Here is a 22,190-nt window from a genome sequence, read left to right as displayed (position 1 = left end):
ATTGCACCCCCGTTGTTTATATGACTCCATCAGATTTTCTACAAGTTCTTGTAGCTTTGAAATTTCCCAGAAAACCATTCGAAACATTTTTAATTTATTGCCATGCTGCATTTTCCCTGTCACTTAGAACTTCTTCAAACTGATAGTTTTTAAAAAGTTCCTTGATTTGTGGATCAATGAGAATGCCTGCTTTTACTTTGTCAAAACTGAGCTTGGTGAATTTTTTACGTATGTAAGTGAATGCAGAACTCCTCACATCTAAAGCTTTTACAAAATTCTTCATAAGCCCCAATTTTATATGTAGTGGGGGAAGCAAAACTTTGCTTGGCTCTATCAAAGTTTCATGTGCAACATTTTTCATTCCAGGAGTTAACGATTGTCTTTGGGGCCAACATTTGCTAGCATAATGGCTAATCCCACTCGCATAGAAAACAATATTTAGTGTAGCCAGCTTCCAGTCCTAAGAAAATAGCAATTACCTAGAAATCACCACATACTTCCCACTGGTACTTCTTATCAGAATGTTTTGCATATTTGCATATGCTTCTTTTGTTAGTTGCATACGCCACAGGAATGTAAGGAAACTTCTTTCAGTTATGTACAAGAACCCCTTTAAGACTTTCTTTGAAGCATCAATGAACAGTTGCCGCTGATCAGGACTGTGCCTCATATTCAATGCATCCATCAGGCAATCAATGTCGTTGCAATAAGAGAAATCACAGTCACTTTTAAAGAATTGCTCAAAATATTTGTTTCTGCGGTGAAATGTTGTAACTTTCATGGAAGGATGTAGATAATTAAATTGTTGTAACCTTGATACCAACAATTCTGCCTTATTAATAGAAGTTCTAGATCCCTGATGAGGTCATTGAGCTCACCTTGTGTCATCTTATGATTGGAGGAGTCTGCCCTTGTCAAGTAGTCTGCACCTCTTAAGTCTGTGACTGCTCTTGCTCTTTGCTTGAAGAAACACTGCTATTTTCAGGAGAGTCCATAGAAAGGTTTTCTGGAGGTTCAGGAACAGCAAGTCCTTCGCCATGAGGCACAGGCCAATTGCAGAAGGTATATTACGGTACACAAATGTTGGTTCTCTCTTCCTGGACATACCTTTCTTAATAGGGGAAATCATACAGGACATACCTTTCTTAATAGGGGGAATCATACAGAAATAAGAATCAGTAGTGTGATTGGTAGGCCCCCTCCATACCATGAGCACTACAAACTGCATACAACGTCCTTTTCCATTCACCCACGCATTAGGTTTCGACAAACCTGTAGTGCAGCACACGTGTGGTGAACATTTTTTGTCCTGGTCCCCTATCTTACACCCGAAATATAATATGATTTCTTAATAGATGGCATAATCGAACTCTTCCTCGAAGCAAATGTCACTTCTCCGCATATATAGCAGAAGTTATCTGGATTATTTACGCACTTCCAGGACATTTTTCTGCTTGTCTATAAGATTAGAATGCTAGCTAGAATGGTCACAACACAATTCTCATAGAAGCACTTCAGTACACATCAGAAATCAGATCAGTATTGTACAACACTTTATAAGAACTGAAAACTTACAAGATGACAATTTTACTGATCACGTGATTATTACGCATGCAGGGAGAATAGCTGATCACGTGATGAACATGCATTCAGCAAGAATTGCGGCATGATCTTCCAGTGTTGCCAACTGTTTATCTGTGCGAACCCCATATTTAGTGGGAAAATCATAATTTCAGGTCATGGCTGTAATTTAAAAACTAGAGCTTAGCTAGTGGCCTCAAATTAATCATGATTAGCTAATCTCATTTCCATAACATTTTGTGCAGAACAGTGTTATAGTTTAAAGGTTTAAAAACATGTGCCACTATCTAAAAACAAGCATACAAAGCAGATCAAAAGCTATCAAAGGATATAGGTCTGAGTATCAACCTGAGCAAGGGTGTTCCTTTATGAATTCACCTGTCATTCATCCCAATAATTAACCTAAAGAAGAAAAAAGGGATTCAAAATGCTAATGCCCATTTACCAAAGTTTGTGTGTTCAGAACAGTATCTTGAAATCCTACTCTGAAAGTGTCGCACAAAGCATATCACAAAATTTATGTTTACCTTGCTTCTTCAGACTCCAGCAACTTCCTGTAGGAGCCAATCTCTAAATCAAGGGCCACTTTAATATCCATTAAATCTTGATACTCTTGCAGTTGTGTTGCCATTTCTTCGCGCATTCGTTGAAGTTCTTCTTCCAATGTTTGCATCTGTTCAGCGTATCTCAATCGCTCTGATTCGAGCAGCTTTTCCAGATCTCGAATCCTGGCCTGAGAACAGAAGTAGTACAAAGATTAGTTTGGACTCAAGTTGCATCATATCCAGAATAGAATAGAATAGCACTTACAAACCACATTTTGGGGACATTTTCACCCAAATATACTTCACGCACGTAGCGTAGCTCTCTCTTACTCTGGTTTTAACTGCATGTGTCAACTAGGAGAATTGACAAAATTTGTGCTTAAATCAATCATAAAAAGATTTAAAAAAGTCAAATATGAGAGCTATCCATAAAACTTCAGTTTTCATCTAATGAATGTAGTGGAATTACAGTTCCATGTCTGGCAACAGTGTAGTGTGGGTTCGTATGCATCCAACTTTGGAAGAGTGCAGGGAGTCAACAACTGCCATTTAGAATACATGATGCAGTTCAACTCTGTGATAAGATTTCTCAGTCAAAACTTGTAAACCTGTTGAAATCAATCTTCAACTTTGCAAGTTTATAGCGAATATAATGAGTGAAGGTGGCCATGTGCTCAAAAATAAGCAGTAAATGTTCATGATGAAAAGAAGTGGCCAGGCTACTGTGGTGAATGATGACCTGGTTCAAAAGTGTGACTAAAAGGTTTGATATGAACATGAAGAAATTACTAGCATAGCAGCACTTTGATGACTAGTTGTAGTCCAACATTTGTGCCGAAGCTTCATTAACAGGCAACAGTGTTCTATGATGGAATACCACACTATGGAATATGTTTAAATCTGGCTCTAAAGTGTGTTGAAACAACAGTTCAAAGTTGTAGTTTTAATATGACAGTAGAAAACTTTATGTTTTAATTGGTATTTTTATAATTTTTTTTAAATTATGTGTTTGTCCTTTTACTCTATACTCAAGTAAAAATTGTAGCATAAGGCTAAATGAAATATTATATAAAAATGTCCTGTTACTAATGATTAGAGGCATGCAAATTTAGTTTTTGACGAAAACACGAAATATGAAATAACATGCTGTAATGTTAATTTTTCATGTTTCTGAAAGGTGAGAGGTGCATTTTCCTACCCTGTTTTGTCACGAAATAATGCAAAATGAACTGCAAAATGCGAAATATACTCTTAAACACGAAATTTACTGTTTATATACCAATACGACACTTTCTGAAGTCTGAAGTATCCAGTGAGTTATGCAATTCACGGAAAATTGATTAATTCTGCTGTAAATATTTGAGAAGCAAAAATCGACCCCTTTACACAAGAATAAATTTAATACTCTGGTAACTACATAAATGTGCTATTAGAAGGGATAAGTTTATTTTGTGTAGTAAGTTCAGTTTTTATACCAAATTTAGGATTATATTCACAATTTTAAAACCAAAATGTCATTTTGTATAGCACTTTTGATGTGATTATTCACTGCTATAACACCGAAATTGTATTTTATTTACCGCTTTTGAACCCAAAATAGACTTTTTTTGTACCAAAATTTTGCTTTTTTATTTACCAAAAATATGTGCCTCTACTAATGATACAACTGTGCACCTAACTTATCAAACATTAAGTGGAAACAATTTAGCACTTCAGGATTTTATGTTTCCTACCTTATACACTACTTTTCCATATGTAAGAGTAACATTAATAATGCCATTTAAAATACTGACACTAAATTGAAAAAATTGTGAAGAATCTGAATTGGTAATTTACCTATTTAGGTAATACATGTAACCAGGTGACCAATAGTTTTGACACTTCAGGAAATTAAATAAGAGCCTAAATTTTGAAATTTATATCCATGGCAGAACTGGTTACCGATTTGCATGTTAGTTACATAATATCTGTACTGGCTGACCTCAGCATGATGTATTCACAAACACCAAAATAAAGTTGCATTTGGACTATTTACATAACTTTAGAAGCAGAACACTTAAAAAATGGACAATTACAGCAGTGTTGACAGTAGAAACTCAAAACACTTAAAATATTACCTGCAATGCATTGTTTGTGGCTTCCAATTCAGTAACCCTATTGCTCATGGAGTCCATTCGAGATCGGGACTGGCGCAACTCTTCCACTGCAGCTGCCGCAGCACCACTATTCCTTTGGGCTTGGTTCCTCAAGTCTCGAATCTGATTGGGGAAAGAACATTTGCATGTTACAGGTTTTGAATATCAGTGGATAATTACAACACAATGAGTCAATTGATAATGACATTATCTAGAGAAAAGCTTATTTTATAAAGTATTACTATAATTTAACTATAATATTAATTTAATAAAAATAATCACGACAAAGTAGTTAACTCAGGTCCTCGTTCAGTTTTCATTTTTGGATCAATACTGATCAATCTTCACAGAGAGGAAACTTAAGTGAAATGACATGGTAAATTGTTAGAACAACTTAAATTGCAAAATAGACTAAAAGGTAATAATAATAATAAAACTTGATCCAACTACTTCCAGGAAATGCCACCATGCCACACTGTTTAGAAATATTCTTCTTGCAGTGTGGCAAGGTATCTAATCATTTTAAGCTTAATAATGTTCAATCTTGTGTATATTTTCTTTTGGGGATAACCTTCTTTGTTCCCAGAGCACAATTACAAAACCTACTTTGTTCTCATAGAGCAGCTCAATCTCCTCCCTGTTAGCCCTCATCTGTGCTTCGTATTGGTCCCGCAGTTCCTGCAAGGATTCCTGCAGCTTAGCCTCATACTGCTCGGTGAGTCTTCCATCCAATTCACTGATCTCCACCTGCCTGCGGGTCCTGGTTTCTGTGAGTTCTTGCTGATATATCTGAAGAACATAGAACAGCATTTAGTTTTCAAAAAAATATTAATTCAAACGCACACATCCATTAAAAAAGTAAAGTATCCCCCCCATAAAATCCTACAAATATCTAATTTAAATGTTATTTTTATTGTTAACAGAAATAAAAGTTATAACTAGGGCTGAGCCGATGCATCAGCCGATACCAGTGGTACTGGTATCTCAAAGTATTTGTTGGAATTCTTCTACAGATACCAGCCCATAGTTTTCCAGCATTTTGGTCTTTCAAGGGGTTCACAAAAATGCCATGCACCACTTGCAAGGAGTTCAATTATCCTGGAAATTCTGCAAAATTCAAATTTTATTTTATTTTGCACGAGAAACTATATTTTGTGATTACATAATTAATATTCTCATGTAATTCTTGAATATTCTAAAGCAAATTTCTTACTAAATTGACGCCTATAATTGGAGAACAATATTGTACAAGTTTTAATTATTGCAGTTTTCAAGCATCGGTATTGGTTAAAAGTAGTATCTGCTCAACCCTAGTTATAACCACAGTAAAAACAGTCTTACATCGAAAAAAGTTTCGTGTATAATAGAGGAACCAGGTTATATTTTTATAAAGTACCATTTAATTCAAAGAATAAATGGATCCACAGCTTCCAAAACTTAGTATTCTTTGTGAGAGGTCACAGAATATAAACTTCATGAGTAAAATTTACCACTAACTGTTAAAACCTTTTTTTGAACAATTGTGTAAAAGTTAATAACAAAATACAACTGATTTTCAGAACACTAACTACAAAATATAAGAAAAATAATGGACAACAATTACGTTAGATTAGATATTCACTGATTTGGTGGATCGAGTAGCAAAGACCTCATTTATGTAATAATAACAATAAATTTAGATTGAAATTGGTATATTTTAATAACTTATAATCAGGGCTCGAAAATCCAGGTCGCCATGGCGACTAAAAATTTCAGCCTGGCGACTGATCATTTGCTGTTATATGTACGATATTTTGATGATTCTAAGTTCAAATTGCAGTACAGCGTAAGTTAGCATATGATTTCTTTTTATCAACGTTGTAAGCATTCCATAGAGTCCGTAACAATTTCTTACCCTTTGGCCCCCAACATCCCATTTCCTGCTTTCTCAAATAATGTAGCGATGTTTTGAATACCGCGATGCTCAGCATATAATACAGTATGTTTCAAAAGTTGCACAACCCACACTTTGGAAATGTGGTATATCATGAAAATCATAAGAGATATTTACACCAGGTTTTCTGCATTATAAAGCCTCATCCATTGAGATCCTTTTCAATGCTTAAAATTATCAGTTCACTCGATACAGAAAATTATATAAATTAATAACCAACAGAAAGCACCATTCAAATTTTTCCTGAAATGAACTTCTGAGTAAGAAAAATATGTAAGAAATTATCGAAGGGTCATAATCAGACAATTGATGACTGATGCCATGTCAGTTTGTCATTTGTGACCAATATTGGTCATGTGCAACATTTGATGAATTTTTGACTGGCGGTTTTATGGGTTGAGCAAAAAGTGCCATTTTTGGGACATATCTTCGGATATGGCAACACTAGCAGGTCGAAACATTGCCAACAGTCGCAAACATGTGTAAGTATTGGCTATACATTTACATGAAAAATCGTAAATCAAGATTTTGTGCCGAAATTTGACTCTTTGAGAGAATCCTAGGCTGCCCGTTTACATTGAATTCTCTTTGCTCACTTTCATTTTAATTGATTCAGTATGGCATATTCATTGGAGCAATACGTGTGCATTGCTGAAGAGTATTTTACTACTCATTCTTACACTCATGTGCAATAAGTTTTCCAATAAAAATGCCCTCCCTGCTTCTCCTGTAGCTACCTCACAAAGCAACTGTTTTACAACCAAACACCAACAAATTATCCCACAAATTGTTTAAGAGTTGGCATGTATTGTTGAAAATTAGTTTTCAGATGTCTTCAGCAAATTAACAATGTTTTTTTTTAAAAAAATAATGTAATTGCCTTTATTTAGATAAATGCTAACATAAATTTATGAACCCAGTGATCACCCAGGATTAGTTTAGTACAGAAAACCTGGTGTAAATAACTTACAATTTTCATAATATACATTTTCAAAGTTTGAATTGTGCGACTTTTGAAAGATACTGTAGTATGCACAATTGCTAGTAGGCGTTTTCCTTGCACCTGATTTTCAGAGCTGGCACCTAGCTTTCAAGAAAATTTTGAGCACTGCTTATAATTATTGTAAAATAACGATTATTATTATTTTTATTTGTAGTATCAAGTTTTATCTATGGCCTGACTTCCTCTACAAATATTTCTGGCAGCGCCCATGCTGATAAGGGATGAAAGTCTCTTTTCTGCCACTTTTGGCTATCATGCCAATGAGGATGCATGATATGATGAAGGAACACTCACAAAGAACACCCATGCTGGGATACGAACCTGGGATTCCCGGGCATCATAGCACACTGTGCTGCTAATAAAGGACTATGACAACTAAAATTAAGCTATTTCTATGATTAGGTGAACCACAAACAGCTTAAAATCTCAGTGGTAGTAAAAGGGACTATAATTACCTACAATGTTACCTTTCCCAAATATATGTGCATGTTCAAAAACATACTTAAACTGATCACATTGTTCTCACTTTTTGTTGTTAAGCTGATTTAGCTTTACATTTCAAAAATCTGACAGAAACTAGATTGTTATATTAAAACTTGGGTAATTTCAACGTGGCTGTGCACTCACATACACAACATAACATAAGACAAAGTACATTAAATTCTTATCTAGTGATCTGCAGTACCCAACTGCCCTTTATACACAATTGGTACACATTACATTTTCTCTTCACTTGTATCTAATATGCATCAATATTGCAACATTAATGTAATTGTGTGGGACAAATCATATCCTCTAGTTTTCTAAACCCCATGAACCATGTTCTCTTCATTGATTTTCACACATAAGAGATATCAAAAAGTAATTAGAGTAATTCTTTTACAGCCACTGAAACTTATTTACAAAAACTGAAATATACATTTAGAAGTACATGTATTTTGCCACCTTTCCACGAGATGGCAGGTTTGTGCACCTCATGCACGTCGAGAGGCAGTTTGCTTCAAAATGGGAGCTACGCTTGAGACGTTTGACAGTTGAGCTGTGGATTGTGATTCGGTATGTGTCAAAGGGACAGAAACCAACTGTAATCTATCATGAGTTGTGTGCAGTGTATGGTGACACGTGCACGACATTCACAAACGTCAAACTGGTGTGCAAATTTCAACGCAGGGCATGTAAATGTCTGGGCAGCCTTACACATCCCACACACAGAACAATGTTGACGCTCTGGAGGCATTGATTCAGGAGGACCGGTGGTCAACAATCCAAACAGTGGATGCAGTGGGCATAATACACCATTATCCATGAAGAACTTTGGTATTGCAAAGTGGCAGAGATATGTGTCCCCAGACAGCTCACACGCAAACTCGTCCCCACCCAAAAAATTCAGGACAACCCAGTCTGCAGGAAAGGTTTGCTTACAGTTTTCTGGGACAGCCAGGGTGTCATTCTTGCTGATTTTGGGGCAAAAGGAGCAACTGTAAATGCTGCTGCATATTGTGACACACTGGATCGTCTACAAGCTGATCTGCACCGTAAACATCCAACAAAATATCTGGAGGTGGTCATCATTCTCCATGACAATGCTCATCCCCATGTAGCTACATCAAGCATACAGTCCAGACCTGGCACCATCACTCACCTGGTCTGCCCACTGAAGGAACACCTTGGTGGCAAACACTTCAGCTGCAACATGGGTATCTGTGACAGCCTTGCTGGTGATGCATCCAGCTGAACGATTTCTACCGCATGGGCATCAAAAAATTGGTGTCACTGTGGGGCAAATGTATAAACGTGAATGGATGTTATGTGGAAAAGTAGGGTAACGTTCAACCTTCAAAATGTACACTTCAGTTTAGCTGTAAAAAATTTACTCAATTACTTTTTGATATCCCCTCGTACATCTTGTTTTTAGTTAAATTTATTTGTGTACAAGTCTCTCATACTACTGCAAATAACCTGGTGCATTTTTCGGAGGATGAGTTGAAGTTGACACTTCGAAACTAAGTTTTCTTCAGGTAACCAGCTCTTCCAAAAACTAAAGTTCCCAACAGGAAGGGGCAACTGATATGAGCCATATTTTAAGCCACGTCACGATTTAAAGCATGTTTCTGGGATACCTTTTCATGAAAGAAAACTATATTTCTTCTGTATTATTGTGTATATCTTGTACATATTGGTGTTATATCTCTGGTTTATTTTATTATGGATTATGTTATGTAGTCCATTTTGCATATTTCTGAATGTCTTTCTTTTGTATTAAGTAGTAAGTTATAGTTATGTAAGCTTGGATTGAAGTTTATGTAGATGTTAGTCATGTTGAAAACATGTTTAGTACCTAAAGTTGATTCATCGAGAAAAGTATAAAAAAAATGACTCATTTTGCACGAAATAATGGATACTGCAAGGAACCTTTGGGGCTTGTAATGAAACATTTTCTGGTTGGTGAGAATTTATGTCAGTGAGTGAGCGAGATAGGGGCTTTATGTATGTTGAAAATACAGTAGACTTCAAGGTATACAATGAAAAAACAGTGACAATTTATGCATTGAACGTACCTGCTCTTTGAAGCTAAGTTCTTCTTTAAGGCTCTGTACATTGTTTTCCAAATCCACTCGCGCTAAAGTCTCCTCTTCAAGGTGTTTTCTCAACTCATCCACAAGCTTCTGAAGTCTGTCACGTTCTTTCTCCACTTCCTGAAAGACAAAATATTCATTACATTTTTATCGTACGAGAGTGAAATATTGAATCCATGAAACACATGCATGTGCCATATTGGCAACTCAACCAACCATGGCAACAGGACTACCACTACACCATCGGGCAGGCTCAACATTCATCTACGTTAAAGTAAATATTATCTAAACTATACTAGAATAGGAAAGCTGGAACTATCAACTGAACTCCCACATAGTGAAATGGTTAGTACTCCTGGATTTGCTGCAAGTGATCCCACATTCAAATCACTGGTGAGAAATACCCCTTGCATCTTGCCGCAGAAGTTGAAAACCTAGCAACCTTACCATTCACCAAAATCAGTCTGACACTGTACACACATTGAAGAGAACAGTTCTCATATTTGAAGGGAAGAAAAAAACCCACTGATGTTGGACCAATTCTCCAAATCTGGAAATCTCCCTTTAAGGTCATGAAGCATGGTTCAGGATAAGAAGCATATTTATGGTAATTCTACCAACATGGATAAAAGAGTTTGAAAAAAAATGTCAAAATCCAGGTTCTGAATTTCTGCTCATAATTGCAGTTTAAGTTGATATTTAAAGTACATTTTCAGATACAATTTATTTAAAACATCGACAATATCTATGTCTGAGTCTCATGTAAGGGGCATTTCAAAACTTTCACTACTAGAACAGATAGCTTAAACAGAACATGAAAACGAGCGGGAGTTTTCTGCAATATGAAGCCTCATCTATTGAGATAATTTGCAATAGTTTTCATTGGCAGTTTTTCCATAAAGAAAATTCTATAAATTTATTAATGGCTCATCTAAGTGATTTTTTCTCGGAAAGCAAATTTTGGGAGAAGAGGTAAGAATACAGTATATCAGGTCATAATTAACAGTTCTGTAATTGTAACCATGCTAATCTGGTTTGTGACAGATTTTTGGGGCAAAGTGAAAAGTGACATTTTATTGACTTATCTTGGTTGGCAACACTATCAGTCCAGAACTGTCAGTAGATGCAGGCAACATGTACCCAAATACTATCTATACATCTGCATGAAAAATCAAATTATTTTGATGTGATATTTTACTTATCAACATGTATTTTGTTTCACATGGCAACATTGCTTATATTGGTGAGCAAGGTATCTTGGAAGATGGAAGTGGGGGGGGGGATCAACAGTACAGCTGGAATGAAGCCTAGGAGACATCAAAGTAACCAGATGGAACCAAGGCTCACTTTAGATGGTGGCATTTCCTTTAACATTTTTGCTATCATAAATGATATGTAAATGCGTCGAAAAATCTTATAGCAGATAGTAATTTACACGGAAGCATTTCATGTAGCATTTGCAATTACAATTTATCATATATACAGCACGAACAGTACGTCTAGTTACACCATCTATGGTGAGAAATAGATGTGCACAATGTTTACAATCTAAAAACTAAAATATGTTTCCATATGTGTACTGTATACGTTATAAAGTATGTATTTAATCAACAACACCATTGCTTTGTACCTAAAATACTTTTACAGAAAACGTTATTCCTCTTGGTTGAATAGTTATCTGCTCTTCAAAATGTGAAGTGATGCCATATTTACATCTCACTCAGATGCCATTACATCTGCACTCATTACCTAGAGCTCGCTTCTGATAGGTTATGCTACAAAAAAATGCTACGAAAGAAAGGACTGATTCGATCCTTGAGAAATGCCATAAGATTTTTCACTTTGCACGGTAACATTTTTGTCATGGCATAAATGTTAAATAAAATGCTAAAAAAAATGCTTTCGTCTAAAGCAGGCCTATGAATTATTTCAGATAGGCATTAACTGAGTTATAGCTACAGATACAGTAACATTGGTGCATAAATATTAAAATTTACCTTTCCTCATAATACCTTGGCACACAAATATGGAGACATTATGTGGAAAGTTTTCAGAAAAATACAGGTTTGCTCAAACCAAGGTTGATGAACTCTGCAATTGTTACTGGAATGTACACACAATCCTCACAATACATAATTCATTACAATTTGTTATACTTGCATATATAGTAATCACTATTACACAAGGTTAAACTTTCAAGGATAGTGTTATAGTTCCTGAAATATTGAGATAATGATAATTTGGGCACAAATGTTTGAAAACTAACCATTCAGCTTACCTTTAATTCCTCTGCAGCCTTCTTTCTCTCTGCTTGGGCCTGGTTGTATTTATTACTCAAATCTGCTGCGCGATTTTCATATAGCGTTGCATTCTTCTCAGCTGTAACAAGGTCTTTAGTCTTTTTATCTAACCTGAAAAAATAAAAATGTAAAAATAGAGCTTCAACATGAGACTAAAATAATAGAACAAGTACACATTTTCTCCTAATGTCTTGCACAGATCTGGCAATAACAATTCAACTATATTTTTAAGTAGACCTTACATAATCAAACATTCTAGAAAATTCATCGAGATTTTCAAGATTCATAAAATGTCATGCTTTTCAGATTGTTTGGACTGGGTACTATGCTCACAATTTAAGGGGACAACAAGGGTGTTAGTTATACGATTTTTGATTGATTTGGTGTTTTTAAGTCCACTTTGTGCACAGTAAGGCTAATCGTGGCTAGACCCCTTGATTACATGGCGACGACGCTAGTTTGTTGTAAGGGAATGAGAGAAAACTCTCAAGTTGCAAATGTTCGGCCACAAGTTACAGGAAGGTACCCAGGCACGTTGAAGGTAGCTTAATAAACTTACCATCAAATATCCCAGGTTTGCAGATACAGTTACTGAAGGTTGGGGGGGGGGGGGGGGATTGGAGGGTCACTCATAGGCCAAACTAGCAAAAGAGATATTGGACTTGCAATACAATGATTTCAGCTGGAAACAAAAGTTTATACTTCTAGTTTAGAAACAATGTATAAGACTTGGAAAAACAAGTAGGGTCAAGGTAGGCAAATGCGTAATTTGCACCTTGGTAAAGGGATTATGAAGATACTCTTCGCAACATCTTATTTGACCGCCCCAAAAGAATTCTAAGTCCCGAATTTGTAAACTTAACAACATTGCACTTTGGCTCCAGGTGAGAGTAGCCAACTTTGAATTGGTCCTTCCACTAGACGAAAAACGCTGCGGTGAGAGGTTTTCAATTTTGCACTTTCCATGAGCTTAGAAACTATAAACCGCTATATAATACACAATCAAACAGAAGTAATACATTGGAAAAAGAACTTTGAGGAATGTTTAATATTCTGCTTGCTCAACTTGAATCAGAGGGGTTTGAAACACTGAATATAGTTTTTCACCTGCAGGAAATCACCAAGTTTGTGCAGAAAGAAGCAAATTTGTGAGGAGTTTATGCAACATTTTATTTACAATACCTTGCATAATATCGAACAGTTCTCAAAAAATAATATTTTTCACGACTTGTCGAGAAAATGTGCTAGGAACACAGGACAGTGGGAGTCTTTATAAACGTCAACATTTTAAGGGCATAACGTTGTCAAGTTAACGTAGAGCGGTTGGTTAGATGCTGCTATCCTTAGTTTTTGTCAAGCATGAAAGGTCATGGGTTCAAATCCCACCCTCTACTCTTTCTTTTTGTTTGCTGAACAGATACCGTTGATAATAGAATATTTAAAAAATGAATCTGATGAACACTTGAGGTAGGGAAAGGAATATTCAATGTATGAAATATAAAATATGTGTGGAAATAAACCAATAGGATACCTTGAAAGTGCATATAAACGCATTTTTCACCTTAGAAGTTGCAGATTTCCAGGATTTAAGGTTAAATTTTTTTTTTAGTTATTGTTCATATGTTGTGTTAACACACGCATCATGATTAATTCACAATTCACAAATGTATTCAGGATGCAAAATGTAATGTTATTTAAGTTATGTATTGTTTATATTCTTCACTGAAACCTAAAATATTGATTATTTCAATATACTAAAAAACATATACAGTTATGTTAAGTAGTGATGTAGTGCATTACTGTAACGAAGGAGAGAGTTTAATGAGTTCAAATTGTTAAGATTGGTAATTTTATGTCCGTTCCTTCATAATGACTTGTCAATCCCCTAACCACCATCTTACCATGCATCTAAAACTAAGAGTAAATAGCCAATTAACATAAGTAAATGGTTTTTTGCGACGAGGGCCATGCGATATGAAACTTCTAATAAGTATTTATAAAGTGAGTGACAAACAAAAGATTCAAACCTCATAATGATCGTTATTCGTCACTGCTTTGTATCTAAAATGTTTGTCTTTATTTCAGCAGAAAGTATGAGTATCAGATCTAACAAACATTCCCCACTAACTTTGTAATATTCGAAACCACCATCACAGACTTAGCTCTATGTAACTTGATTCTGATTGTATTCCACGTGGCATGCGACTTCCTCCTATCATCGAAATAACTTTCTCTTACTATTTCCTTTCACCTCGTGAAATACAGAGACCAATATCAACTTCTTAGCACGGTGGATAAAATTTACACCCAACGATATACACCTGAAAAAATTCTCCCCACGTGGAGAATCGAACCTACGACCTCCCTCGTGAGAATCAAGCATGCTACCTCTTCTCCAGGTAGCTCATGTTAAAATTTGCTACCAGTTTGAAGAAGCCAATTCACACATAATGTCATGTCTATAATTTCCTCATGGCAATTTTTATGAGGAAACTAATTCAGAAAAATCGAGAAATGCTGAAACGGAAAAATGATGAACGTTTCTATTGGTGTTTTGTCATATTTTGTAAATTGTGTGTAAATTCAGTGTATGGTTTAGTTACGAAGTCTTTTGTTGTTTGTTTAAAGAACGAACAGGAGAGCGAAAAAGAGTCATTTGAACCAGACCCCGGTTGCCAAGAAACTTCAGCTCTTCTCCAAAGACTGTAGGAAAAGAGAGAGGAAAGTGATATTCAATGTATGAAATATAAAATGTGTGTGGAAATAAAACAATCCTTGCAAGTGCATCCTAACGAACTTCAAACTATGAAAACCATATTTTCATGGTGGAAAACTGCAAGTCATTTTCGAAATATGAACCTGATTTTTTTTTCTGTATTATAAAGTGGAGATATGGGATGATTCGATACCTCAGCAAGAAAAATTTAAGTAAGCTGCCTCCTTCCCTCCAACTTTTTCAATGGTCGTAATTAGGGTCCGGAAGTTGATCAAAAAACATCTGACCCTTAAAAAACAATGCTAAATCTGATGATATGTCAGTTTCCCTTCAGTTCGAGCCTGAAAACACTTTCTATTTTTCATTTTTTTTTTGCATTATTCGGCCTTTTTTGGCTTTTAGTTTATTTGTCAGTATTTTTAACAGTTTTTGTTGAATTTTTATTTATTTTTGAGGTTTATTTTTCTTCTCCCGTTTTTTTAGGCATTTTAAATGCATTTACTAGTAAAAGTTACATATTTAAATTTATGGTCCTTTTAGCAAATTCACCATGAATCGAAAATATGGTCAATGGAAAAGCATAATATTATTCTTAACTGAAATGTTTGGCAGTGGATGAAAATACTGTGTGTGAAGTCTACTTTGAGGTTTTTTGCTGGGCACTATTATCTTTAATCTGTGGTTTTAAAGTAAAATTAGTCTCAATATTAAATGAAATTATACTCTGGTATACATGAAGCAGAACAACTATATTTTCGGATGCTGGCCGACTTCAATATCGTAGAAGGCCCACTTTCAAAGGAGATGCATTTGTTGATTTTGTGTTTCAAGTCCACTTTATGCATAGTAGGCTAATCGGGACTGGACCTACAGTTTAAAGTAGGATCCGAACCACTATGTGCTCCACCGGAAAGGAGATTAATGATTTATAAAGAAAAACCTTGAGGTATATTTTATGTAACCTTGAAGTAAACAAAGAAAACTACATTATCACTTAGTTGCTTTCTTCCCCTTGGCTTCAGTGCTTTCAACCACCAAACAACTGGCTTCATCGACTTATTAGACTACTTACTCTCTCGTAATTTATCGAAAAATCAAGCTTTCATTTGTACAGTGAACATTATTTTATATTCTTTTTGTCATTTTTAGGTCATCTTTTGAATTATTTCTTTTGGTCACCAAGTTCCAAGCCTTAGTCATCATGTTTGATCCTACAAGCATTCCTCAGCTATCCTAAAGGCTCCATTGAACACCTAGAACTTTCCACTTCACACTGCACTACACCACAACAGAAATGTGTCCTCATCCCTTGAAGAGAGTGCATAAAATAATATGAACCGTGTGGTGTAGGGGGATCGTGTTTGCTTGCGGAATGGAAGGTCGTGTATTCAAACCTACTTCTCTGTAAAATCTTTTTCAGAAAGTAAACTGCTTTGGACAAGAATGCTTATCTACGTTTCTTGGATATTTCCGTTGATATTTATGCGATGAACGTCCAACATTTCCGAATGCAGAAACATGCAATGTAAAGTCTGAGGTGGGTAGTTTCAAACGTTGAATATAGCATAATATCTGTGGTTGTATCATTTGAAAATCCGACGTATATTTTAGGCCCGCAGCGAAAAATACAAACAAAGAATATTGTATTTGTGCGTGTGTGTATGATGGTATGTGAGTGTATGTGTGGGTTGTTGTTGTTGTTCTAAGTCTACTTTATGCACAGATAGGCTAATCAGGACTGGACCTACATTTTAAACAGGAATCCGAACCGCTGTGCAATGAGCCTCCATCTGATATAAAACCCGGGACACATTGATTACAACATCCTGTTTAAGAACATATACGTATTTGTGACAAATATTTAATGTGGGATAACATAACTTTTGGCAGTTGAATGAATAGAAAGGTCTTGCCAAAAATACTGCGAATCACTGAAAAATCAAGAAGTTGAGTAGAAACATTCCCAAGGTATGCATCGCATAAATATTTACCGTGATTTAATATAATCTTATTACATTATTGCAACACTTCATACTTGGTAAATAACAAAAAAAAAATAATCAGGAGTGGGTGAGATTTGAACCTACGATATTTCGTTCTTGACGAAAAAATGTAACAAGACTACCATCTAACCAACTGCTCCAGGAGATTAACAACGTGAAACTCTGTAAAACTAGTTCATTTCAGTTGAAATAACCTTTTGCCGCAGTTCCGAACCATTTTTCGCCACAGATCAGGGAAAAGACTCACTTTGTAGAATCATCATGTATTGTGCAATTTTCTTTACTGTAATTTTGCCTAAAATCGAGAGAAATTTGCTTCATTGCATTGAAATGTGATGTCAATTCTCTCCAGGTGATGGAGAACCAGATCAGTGTTTCCAACTCCACAATAACCAATATTTTCAATTTCAGAATGAATACTCATTAAAAAAATATCAATATTTCTATTTCCAATTTATGATTTTTGTTTAATTACGTATTATATTACTGGTTTCTAACTTCATGGAATATGAAAGAATGAATAATTCACAAGAGCTTTTTCATTTAGAAAGAAAAACTGGTGCTAAGTTGGATACTATTTGTTGACTCTGAAGCACTATGTTGCCAAATTTACAAATTCAGGATTGATTTCTTCAGGGCGGTCAATTAAGATGTTGCGGAGAGTACATACTACAGCTGCATTAAGACAAAATTGTTCTCAGTACTGATTAATGTAGTTATAAAAATATTTCATCTTAGCATTCTATTACATTTCAGCACACATCACTTCTGCAAAATTTTTCTAATTTAAATTTAGTGAGGTTTGACAGCTAAGAAACAAAATATTTTTGTTACAGAGCAGCATGCACAGGAAAAAAAATGTTTGCTATGGCTGGCCTGAACAGGGGAGGTGTTTTCCTATTTGCCCAAGAATATTATGCATGTGTGCACAAGGAGGATAATATCTACGTCAAGCATGGGACAGAGGGCACAAAAATCTATTCTCGCTCCAGGTACTGAAAACCATTCTAAAGATTTGATGACGTGTGTGCAAAAGTTTCACTGAGAGCGCTCCTTGAATTTCATCCAATCACCAGTCATCCACATAGTCGCAATTAGCCAAAAGCGGCAGAAAATGGCGCTAGATCTATATATATAAAAATGGATGTATGTGTGTATATGTGTGCATGTCTGTTTGTTCCGGCATAACTCTCGAACGACTGGAACCAAACTTGGTACATGTATGACTCACAATCTGGAAAGAAATACTTTGGGGTTAAGACACCACTAGCACCCCTAGGGGTGGGGCTAGGAGGGGGTGATGTAACAATAATCGAAAACTACCGATATTAGTGTGGAATCCATAGTTGTCGGGGTCGTTAAGATGAATAGTCACACTCCCAATGCTGCTCAACTCCAACAGACCCCTGGCACCCCTAGGGGTGGGGGTGGGGAGGGGGTGACATGTAAAACGACCAATATTAGTGTGGAATTCATAGTTTTCTGGGTCGCTAAGATGAATAGTGACACTCCCAATGCCATTTAACTCCAAGACACCCCTGGCACCCCTAGGGGTGAGGGTGGGAAGGGGGGTGACATGTAAAACGACCAATATTAGTGTGGAATAAATAGTTTTCGGGGCCGCTGTGATGAATAGTGACACTCCCAATGCCGTTCAACTCCAAGTTCATTTTACACTATAGTTAGAATTCATTATATTCCTGTCTAATGGAAGAATGGGATAAATAAATACCCAGGCAACGCCGAGCAATCCGCTAGTAATAAAATATAATACAAACAAGTTAGTGGACACTCCAAACGAAACTTTTGAAAATACCACACAAGGAGGAGGTCGCCTTTTCGAAAGACTATAATTCCAATATATTTTCCTTGTTGTGTACCCTGCTGCAAGTATAATAAGCAAATTGTCCATAATGATGTTCATTGAGTTTTCCTCAACGTGGGGTCCATGAATTGAAACAAAGCACGAATAAGCAAACAATGAACAAAGAACGAAAATAGCGATGGACAAATTGCCTACTGTTATCTTCGCGGCTGACTGTACACCCTGGAAACTAACATAGGCTAACGAGACGCTGGCACCTGCACCCACAATCTGGTTCTATGCCTTCCTTGTCCCTATCTGTGCTACACGAAGTTCATCTCAACATGAAGTTAAATCAAGACACCCCTTAATTCAAGCGTCCTGTCATGTGCTTAGTTTTTGATGAGCGGTTGAACCGACTCGGCAGTCAACTCCCGATACTGTTAATGGTTAGATTCCCACCCTGAGTCAGTACTCCTTCAATTTCACACAATCATCCTTTATGCCCCATCCACCCTGTGAGCCTACACTGGTAGAAACATGATGCAAAAATCGGAAAAAAATAGATGTAGTACGTGGCTTGACCCCATACAGTGTGATGAGTTCACAGAGTTAAGCACTGGCGCACCAATAATTTTCAATTCAATCAAATACTTTTTCGGCATGTGTAAACCTGAAAGTCGTGGACTTAAAATCGAACACCAATTGCATGAAATAAAAAATGTAGAAACTACCATTGGAATAATTAAAATGATATATCCTTGTTAAAAAGTAAGGAATATATAGTTTCATTTGAGATGACTCATCCCCCCCATTAAACAATGTGATATTGTTTACAATAATAATCATTAATCGGGTAGTAAAGATGTTTTTACTTTAAACTTCCCTCAAAGCACCCCCAAATAAATCAGTCTGTCCATGCCTATGTCCAGAAGGATTATATTTAATAGATATCCTAAGAAAAAATTAACATAAAAAAATAATTTATTTTGCTGCTCGCTTTTCATGGGAAAATAAGAAATGCAGCCTTGTATAGAAGCTCATTCAGTGCAAATAACTTTGAAATAGTTGTTTACCTTGCCGACAATCCCCACCAAGTTTTTCTGTTCACTAGTTTCTCCGAAATCTTGCCGTACAGTTAAAACAAGCCTAATCAATTGTTTCTACCCGAGGGTTTTTCGAAGCACCGAACCGATGACGAGCAGAGAGAAAAGGCAGCTGCACGAATCACGTGTACATAAATCTCCCTGATAAAAATCTTACTGTCAGGAAACCAATACGGCTCAAACAATGGATTTCCTCTCAGAACTCTTACGCTCCTTATTAAGGGACTGTTACAGTTTTTGGTCTTTAACGTTATACATCGGAGAATTTTGTACAAGTGACTGCTCAGAAACCAAGTTACAAAGAAGCTGGGATCGCCATAAACTCCACGTGTAATTCCATGTGCTTGACGAACTAACAATTGCATATAAATGACAATGAATTTAATATATAACGCAAACTAATAAAAATACAGCATTTATACTACTGTTTAAAGCTCTTATAATTGTAAAACACGCAAGGCCGTGTATTTCGACAAATAATGGAAAGGGTTCCATTTTCAATAGCAATAAAATGTTAAGTTATACTAAGAATAGTAACTTAATGATATTAGTTGTAAACATGTAATTTCTTCATTAAACAGTTTGCAATTATCAAATATTCCTCTTTAAACAATCTCCATGTATATCAATGTGAACTAGCTGTAACAACAACACTACTCAACATCATATATGGGGGGGGGGGTAATTATTGCCAATTACAGTTAATTTCTTACATAACCCTGAAGTTATGAAGAAAATAACAGTGCAACTGTTGAATATATACGTGACTACATTACATCTGTGGGACATCTCTATTATAAATATTCAAAATTCTTCCAAGCAATAAAGTGATTTGATCAATTGATGACTAATTTATGCAAATGTTTACGAAACCAATATGAGGAATTTGGGTCCCCATAAACCCTCCCCTTATATGCGACATGTGCGGTAACATCACCAGGGGAGAAGAGTAGAATATGCAGTGGTGCAACATGCTCCACACAGATTACATAGTTCTTACCACACGAAGCAGCGATTCGTATTTTTCAGTCTCAGACTACATTCGTGCTAAGGCTTTGAGCGAGAATAAATTGAGACTTTTAAAATGTTCATTTTCCTTCCCTTCCTTCATTGCAGGAAGAAGGGTAATCTGACATTTAATTTATTGTAACACGTTCCTGCTGCCCCCACACCGGCAGACACGCGCTCTTACAAAGCAGAGCAGAAGCCATATGCTGTGCCTCCCCAAACATCGGAAGCCAGCAGCTGCCTGTCGTAGAGTCGCAGCTGCTAGCAGGAGGCATTTTGCTGGCAGGGGGATTCATGGACGCTTGTTACCTCCACCAAAATATCGTCACACGAGCGACTCTGGTTGAAAACAGACCACGTGATCACGAAGATTCGAGGGACAACATTGGGTTTGCTGTGCTTGTTGAAGGGTCAGTCATTACGTGTCTGTGTGGTGTGCGAGAGGGAGGAGAGACATGAGCAAGAATAGTATAATTTATCTTTCCCCTTCTATTCCTTCATTTCCCTCTCTTTACACACACACACTGAGAAAGTATGTCTACTAAAGAATCGGGAATATTAAATAAATACTTTAAAAACAAGTACGAAACAAAAACCATAACCACCTACAGGTCCAAACGTATTGGCTATGGAAAATTTAAACTTTTATTTCAGTGTGGGCTCGCATGTAGATGTATCGCGAGGATATGTTCACATGAGAATGACAAAACATTGAGCATAAGCCACATACATATGACAAGTAATCTTAAAGCTGGTGAATTGTCACTTCGGCACAATTTCCTTTAGAGAGTTTTCAGACCTCGGTTGCAAGCGACACGGGCCCCTCTATAGTCTGCATCCACACTCCCAATGCGGCTCTATGCCACGGTGCAATGCCCAGGGGTGAGAGAACTACACTTTAGGAGATAGCACCTTTCCTAACTAGTCATCCTGTGCCGCTGATACGTATTAGCCAGTACAGGATTCGATCCCCGATAATGACAAGTTTTTTGTGTTTGTGCATCATCAAAAGAGCACTTTGAGGCGAGCTTCAGTCTAAGGATTAGAATCTTATTCTAATCTGATCTAATCTTGATCTAAGAATTAGAATATTATTAACGATCCACGTGTCACATGAAGATTCTCTGGACCCTCAAATGTTCCATCCTGGAGACAATTTTTTTAAATTGTTTTTATTATTTACTTACAAGGAGACGTCAGCAGCTCATTATTCTAAACTCTAGCACGAAAAGTAATTTTCATATTACCATTGTTTTATTTTAATTTACGGTTGTTACAAGTAAACAGTTTCTTTGACGTAACGTTTCGGGAGAGCACATGCTCCCTTCGTCGGATCAATGTTGTAGTTGTAACAGGCAAAAATTAAAAATGGGAACAGCTAATCAATTATTCATGTCAATGTTTTGCATTGCACTGCTGGTGCTTCAACTGCATTAACAGTGAATGAGGAAGGACGCATACCTAAAGGTTTAAGTAATGC

At 36.3% G+C, this 22,190-nt stretch overlaps 1 protein-coding gene across 3 annotated transcripts in view; it reads right to left on the bottom strand.

Moving 5' to 3' along the window:
- Nucleotides 1-22,190, bottom strand: part of LOC146002905 (lamin-like) — a 76,123-nt gene that overhangs the window by 26,236 nt on the left and 27,697 nt on the right. For all 3 annotated transcript variants that reach the window (XM_083141012.1, XM_083141003.1, XM_083141020.1), the window contains exons 2-6: nucleotides 12,052-12,184; nucleotides 9,756-9,893; nucleotides 4,868-5,050; nucleotides 4,244-4,384; nucleotides 2,109-2,314 (exon numbers count right to left, since the gene is read on the bottom strand). In XM_083141012.1, coding sequence (XP_082997138.1) covers nucleotides 2,109-2,314; nucleotides 4,244-4,384; nucleotides 4,868-5,050; nucleotides 9,756-9,893; nucleotides 12,052-12,184 — 801 coding nt within the window. The remainder of the gene's footprint in view (nucleotides 1-2,108; nucleotides 2,315-4,243; nucleotides 4,385-4,867; nucleotides 5,051-9,755; nucleotides 9,894-12,051; nucleotides 12,185-22,190) is intronic.

The sequence above is a fragment of the Lepisma saccharinum genome, chromosome 1 (genome assembly GCF_977018435.1).
Source record: "Lepisma saccharinum chromosome 1, izLepSacc3.1, whole genome shotgun sequence".
Lineage (NCBI taxonomy): Eukaryota > Metazoa > Arthropoda > Insecta > Zygentoma > Lepismatidae > Lepisma > Lepisma saccharinum.
The sequence above is the reverse complement of the archived record's forward strand: the minus strand, read 5'-3'. Positions and strand labels throughout refer to the sequence as shown.